Source organism: Mercenaria mercenaria, unplaced genomic scaffold (genome assembly GCF_021730395.1).
Source record: "Mercenaria mercenaria strain notata unplaced genomic scaffold, MADL_Memer_1 contig_4929, whole genome shotgun sequence".
In the NCBI taxonomy this organism is placed as follows: Eukaryota; Metazoa; Mollusca; class Bivalvia; order Venerida; family Veneridae; genus Mercenaria; species Mercenaria mercenaria.
In genome coordinates this window covers 62,752-69,926 of record NW_026463198.1, presented here as the reverse complement: position 1 = coordinate 69,926, position 7,175 = coordinate 62,752, and the positions used below count along the sequence as shown (strand labels likewise).

Below are 7,175 nucleotides of genomic sequence, written 5' to 3'. Positions count from 1 at the left end.
ACTCGTTTGTCCCTCGTCAATATGGGTTCAAGTCCTGCTATGGAGATAACTGACCTACACTCATTTGTTCCTCACGAATATTGGTTCAAGTCCTGCTATCGAGGTGACAGACTTAGACTCATTTATCCCTCATGAGAATGGGCTCAATTCCTGCTATGGAGTTAACTGAGTTAGATTCATTTGTCATTCACCAATATGGGTTCAAGTCCTGCTATGGAGGTGACTGACTTAGACTCATTTATCCCTCACAAGAATGGGCTCAATTCCTGCTATGGAGGTAACTGACTTAGGCTCATTTGTCATTCACCAATATGAGTTATGGGTTCAAATCCTGCTATGGAGGTAACTGTCTTAGATTCATTTGTCATTCACCAATATGGGTTCAAGTCCTGCTATGGGGGTAACTGACTTAGACTCATTTGTCATTCACCAATATGGGTTCAAGTCCTGCTATGGAGGTGACTGATTTAGACTCATTTGTCCCTAAATTATATTGGTTCAAGTCAAATGGTGGACATTTAACATAAAAAAATGACGATAAATTCAAATCAATGGCAATCGCCTCTAATCGCTCTAGGGTCGAAACATCGCTTTGGATGCAGATTATTAGTCCCCTACTGGTTGAAAACCAGTTTCAGGGACTATAGGAGTGCGCTTTTCCGTCCGTCATTCCGTCCGACCTTCCGTCCGTCCGTCCGCAATTTCGTGTCTGGTCCATAACTCTGTCATTCATGAAGGGATTTTAATATTACTTGGCACAAATGTTTCCCATGATGAGACGGCGTGTCATGCGCACAACTCGGACCCCTAGCTCAAATGTCAAGGTCACAATTGGAGGTCAAACGTCAACAGGGTTTTTTTGCTGTCCGTCCACAACTTTTTTTTTAGGATTAATTTCCCTTTGTTGTTACTATAAATAACTAATATGATAATTTTTTAATAATCGGCCAAACAATTCCATATGAAAACAACTGTAGGTTTTTATATATGCAAATTTTAATCCAAGTGTTTTGTTATAACATATTGTATGTATAGTACAATATTGTTTATACATCATTGACAGATATCAGTTCATTATGTTATACTGCAGTAGAGAAAATTATGTACCTTCCAGTAGGGGACTTTGTATTGCATGGCAATACTTCATTCACTTGTTTTTCCTGTGAGGAAGCCACAAATTGTTTGTAAGTTGTATATATTTTGACAAATTCTTCTTTCATTCTTAAATAGATCAGTCTTCTTTTACAACTATGTAATACAAAGTCAATTTTCTTAAGAGATTTACTGTATACTTTTATGAGTGGATATGCTTTACACACTTTCAAAAGTTAAAATATGATATTCGAACATCTCACACGTTAAATAATTCCAGAAAATGTAAAAAAAAAAGCAGCTTGAAATGCTGAGATGTCTTTAATCATGGGCAAATATCTCAAAATTAAACACACGTTCATTTACGACTGTTAGAAGTTTTATTAAAATCAACATTGTATTCATACATAATAGAAAGTACTAGATCGACAAAAAAGTTCGGCTTTGTGAAAGTTTTTTTCAAACAAAGGGCGGTCCCGGGGGCGCAGCTGGCGTGCGCCCCTAAAATCCGATGAGCCAACACTTTAGATAAAAATTGAAACATCAGTCAATTTAGTGATTATTTTAGGCTCGCTTTGCTCTCATAAACTTTAAATCAGTAGTATTTATGAATGCTGAAGTGTTAGAACTGGATGACAGTCATGATGACATTGTATAAAATATTCAAGCTCAAAATATGTACGACTGCACCATTTGAGGAATACATGACAAAACATTTCAGAGGAGTACATCGAGTGGATGTAATAAAACGGGTTAGAAATGCGTATCAGAATCTGATAATATTACAATGTACCAAAGCTCAATCAAAAGATGCACTGCTTAAATGTCGTTTATCGCTACCATATAATGTGTTATAATTTGCTGAGATTAAATGTTGATATTTATTACCTCCATTTCTTTGACATCGTTTCGACACATAAGGAATGCATATGAAAAATTATACAATATTAAATTTTTGCATGACCTAAACTGTTTGCTGTGTTATAAAACTCATTATTTTGCACTCAGCACAATCATCTCATTGCTATAAGAACATCCGACATAGACCTCATGTTGATCACGATTATAGCACATAGAGGATGGGCACGACAGATCCTCTATCATTGTATGACATTGCTTCATATCAACCGAGATATGATGTATGATGCCATCTTCCCTACAGCAGCACACCAGCAAGGATCCATCTTCAAGCATCATCATTCCCTGTGGATTTTTAAAGTCTTTGTTTTTGTATTCAGCAGATATATCACCTTGTAATGTTATACTTATAACACTGTTCCTATCCCTGTCACTGATGAAGATATGACTCAGATCCTTACTTAGTAGTAAGAAGCTTGGTATGCCAACTCTCTTTTCATCAAGTAAAATTGTGTTTTGAACGTTACCTTGTGTATCTGTAATAAATACACACCTCGGAACAATGGAAACTATATAGAGATGACCTTGATGATAAGCTATACCTCTACAGTCACCTTTAACCGGACACTTGCGGACAAGTGTTAGTTTTCCGGCTGTTGATATTATAAGGATCTCTTTCTTCCATATCATTGTCACAGCAATACGGTCCTGAGGTAATGCTGCAATGTCCCATGGATTTGAATAAAGTTTTGACTCTTCTATTACAGCTTTATTTTTTGTGTCAACAACTTTCAATTTCCCATTGTTAACGTCGGCCGCCACAAGTCTGTCAGAGGACAGGACAACACATCCTGATATCCAGCATTCACTCTGATCTGAGTCCGTCTGTACATTTATATTTTCTTTGTGGGTCAATTTGTCTATCAGTTTCGTCTCCTTTGAAATTACGACGGAAGAAGACAGTGTGAGCTTTCCAAATGCATTTTGTGTTGAAAGCATGTTTTCCAGGCCTTGGTTTTGCTCAAATACGTATTGCATGTTTGTCATTTCTAAACTTCTGTCTGCCTCCTTTATTTCGTCTGACTTTAGTTTGGATTTAGCTTGTTTCATTGTAATGTAAAGTTGTCCATTCTGCTGTGAAGCTTTGTAATCTTGTAATCTTGACTGTAGTTGTTTGATTTCTGAGGAATTTTTTGTACATGTTTCAAGCACCTTCTTTACTGCTTGTTGATCTGTGAACTTCTTTTGGCCAGCATCTGCCACAATTTGCGTTTGTAGTTGGTCTAAGCGATCATTTATCTCTTTGCGAAACATTGTAATTTCTTTGAGTAGTCTGTCATGGCAGGAATCTAATTCTTTTTCTCTACATGAGGCCATCTTTATAACATCCTCGGCTTCATTCACTTTCTGGTCCAGTTTCCTCATTACCTCTCTGAACTCTTCACTGTCCCCAATACTTGAACATTTGTCAGGTATATAGTCGATTTTACATGTTCTATGATCCATTGTCATGCAGTCATGGCAACCAAGTGCTTCATGGTTTACACAGAAAAATTTGATTACTTCATTTTTATGATCACGGCACATTTCAGTGCACAATCCTGAATCTTTCGTGGGAACAGCATGTTTATCTATATTATCTTTGTTTACCAGGTGATGATGTTTTGAGGCCTTTGTTCTTTGATGATAAGCTAGGCAGTTCTTACAAAGGTATTCTTGACAGTCCACACAAAATCCATGAGCTTCTATTTGCTGACCAATCGCCAAACATGGTTGACATCTATAGTCAAAGTACTCTGCTGAACCTTTGGATATAGAACCTTGAAAATCAGCAACCTTTCGACCCGAAACTGCCATATTTAGAGGTCAAACTTAGAACTAGTGTTACAGTAGTATTTCAGATTAATTAAACGTCTTAGTTTTTTTGCCGCAAATACTTGTAACTAAGTAGCCCACAAACGATAAATTTCCCGTTGAAAGAAAAACCGAAGATAAATGTGTAAAATTAAATTTAGAAAAAAAGCACATTCTGTAGTTACGGTAAATGATCAACTGATTTGACTTCCTTTTCGAGAAGAGTCTATAACTATCGTACAGTATATGATAAACTGATTTGACTTCCTTTTCGAGAAGAGTCTATAACTATCATGTTCTTTATTGTAGTCAAGGGAAAATAAAACACGTCTACCAAAAATAAATTTTAAAAAGTTATCTCCCCTCTCTACTTTGTTGCGTACTTTGATTAATATTGCCGTTATGTTGTTGCCCGAACAAATAATCAATATAAGTCTATAGCTGAAGTCGGCGGGCTAGCGACTTGAAGTTGCCAGCCTAGCAGCCTCCATTTTAGGCGCAACGCCGCTGAGCGGCCGGCGTTGGGGCCATCGAGTGATCACGTGATGGCCCGAACGCCGCCTTTCGGCGGCGTTGCGCCGATAGTGTATATACATTAACCTTTTAATTATTTATGATGCATTTTAAGGTGATTTTATGTATTATTTAATTTATTTAGATAAATATTGGAGACTAATTTTGAAAAAATGCGTTAAACATGATTATTTATCTTTACTTTTTACCGAATTGCGCTAAAGATATCATGAATGTGATGTAAAAATTACGGGTTCTAAAATGTATGTTTTATAATTTGAAGATCATTCAAATGATTCAAATGTTGAATACTGAAATTTAAACTTTTACCATCTTTGAATATATATGAAATCATTTTAAAAAGTCAACCCTTTTATTGAAAGTACGTGCTTCTTTTATTGATGACACTGTTATTTACTTGTTTTATTGCTATATATATCATTAAATATTTAATTGTTCATCTTTGATCTTTCTATACAAATGTGTACATGTACTTTATAAGTTTTTATTCTATATAATAGAATCTTATGAATTTTAAAGAAAAAATGTGTCTATGTGATTAATACAGTCTTGTGACTCTAGGTATGCAATGATAATTCATACTTAAGAAATATATACATTTTTTCATTTTCATTTAAATATCTCTTTATCATATATGATTATACATTGTGCTATTCCTATAATCATTGAAATGAAAGATATTCGATCATATTCTTTTGATGATAATCTATTTTCACAGTATAATCTCAAATTGTTCAAAAAATATTCCAATCCATATAGCATAAGTTTAGCACAGGCTCCGTATTTTCGTGCACTCTTAGACTTTTTTTTTTATCTTATTTTAAACAGTTCTTAGGTTGAAAACTTTCATCTTGAAAATCTTAAACATAAACGGTCTAAGAATCTTAAAAGTATCTTAGAAAAAAAGTCATGAAATCTTAAGGACGCTCGTCTTGAAATTTAGGATAAAGATTCGATTTCTAAGACATTTTTTCCCTATTATTCTTTTCTATCTTAGAAAATATCTTAAAAATATCTGTCTTAGACATATATATCCTTTACGAAAATACCGGCCGAGATAATATTATATGCATTTCATCAAGAATAAAATAACAGTATCTTAATCATATTTACCTTGGTTATAAATCCGTGTTTTCTGCAGACCAAATTATCAGAATTTTCTAAACTAAATTTTGCACCACTTTTAAATTTTCAGCTGATTGGCAATTACCACCAAAAAAAAAACAACAAAAGATTCTCACTTTCCCAACACTTAACCCCGCCTCTCTTGAATATTAGACCACGATAATCCGCAAATAGCCAATCGCAAAGCAGACTTGTACCCGTCTATATTTCATATACAACAGTAGCGTTGTATATATATCGGGGGAAACTTGGGCAAAAAACGCGTGAATTTCGTGTCAATTTACCATCTAACAATACAGGCTAACGCCGGAATTAAATGACCTTGCAATATTCTCACCAGTTATGGGATAAAAAATATGACTGACTGCGGGTAAATTCAGTTGACAACGTCTAAATATTAATATCGTTAAAATGACCCCATGTTATTGGATATCAATAAAATTGAATTACAATAAACTATATAGTTGTAGTGTAGATCCAACTGGGTAAAACGTAATTTACACATTCACTGAAACGTTTCCAACAGTTGTAACTATTTTTGTGTTCACTTGTTATAAAATAGACATGTCAGCACGATCCTTACATTTGCAAACAACTGGATCCAGTTGTTCGAAACTCTAACGGTCGATTAACTTTATCAGTAGATTTCGACAGTTTAGAAAACTTAGAAAATCAAATGTACTTGTTAAGGATTATAAACACTAAATCATCTTTACAGTAAAATTTAAACATCATACTAGTGTTTCCCGCCCACCAAGACTAGTATCTTGAATAGAAATTTAACAGGCGGTTAGTTTAACAGCTTAATGCAGTGGTCATGGGTTCGAGCATCATTGGGGTCACGACCATGACTTCTCATATGACCCCAGTACTGGTTTTCATAGGAAACGGACTCGAGAATGGTTACAATAAGCTTAAAGCTTTCATCACAAACGAGCTAAAACAAATTAGTATAAACTAAACTAAACTAAATTACAGCCCGTTAATGTTTCGAACAACTTGGCCCAGTTAGAAAGTAGAACAACGACATCATTCTTACAAGAAGGGCACGACATAGTAAAAGGTGTTCGTAGTCCTACGAGCATCTACGCACTAACTATATCCTGATAAACAAAATAAATAAATAAATACAATTAACTAACTAACTAACTAACTAACTAACTAAATAAATAAATAAACACCGTCACTGGTTTCTGTTTAAATAAGAACAAAAAATGAATATAACCATTATTATTTTGTCACTTTACACCGATTGTTGAAAAGTGATTTCTAATAGAATCTGATAATTTGAAATGTGATTATGTATATTACCAGTAAGCACTAGTCCATATTTAAAAAACCCAAAGATTACTTCAAGCAACAATTTTTTTTTAAATCCAACATGTTTACCTCCGTTTTGGGCTGTCACCCTTTTTTGTATTTTCGGAACCGGGCTATTTTCTTGAATCAATGTATCTGTCATCGTGTTTCGCCAACAATGCAAACCCCTCACAAAAACTATTGTTCAGCATGCAGTTGAATTTGGTATTTTGAGGAAATCCATTTTTAACTGTTTAGCAATTGTGATTGCAAATGCCCTCAAAGTGTTAATGAACGTTAAATCTTAGTATATACGGTGTTTGAGTAAAACTGAATTTATACAAATAACCTGCATTCTTTCATATGCCCTACTGGCAAATAAGCGCTAACGGTACAAAGATAATATCACTCTT

General features: G+C 34.5%; 1 protein-coding gene across 1 annotated transcript; it reads right to left on the bottom strand.

Annotated features, from left to right (window-relative positions):
- Positions 1–2,085: 2,085 nt before the first annotated feature.
- LOC123535893 (uncharacterized) lies at positions 2,086–3,807 on the bottom strand. The gene has a single exon (XM_045318653.2). It carries the CDS (start codon positions 3,805–3,807, stop codon positions 2,086–2,088), a length of 1,722 nt encoding a protein of 573 aa, XP_045174588.2.
- Between the last annotated feature and the right edge of the window lie 3,368 nt (positions 3,808–7,175).

Coding starts and splice junctions, on each gene's coding strand:
- LOC123535893 (XM_045318653.2), bottom strand. CDS start 3,807: ATGGCAGTTTCGGGTCGAAAGGTTGCTGATTTTCAAGGTTCTATATCC.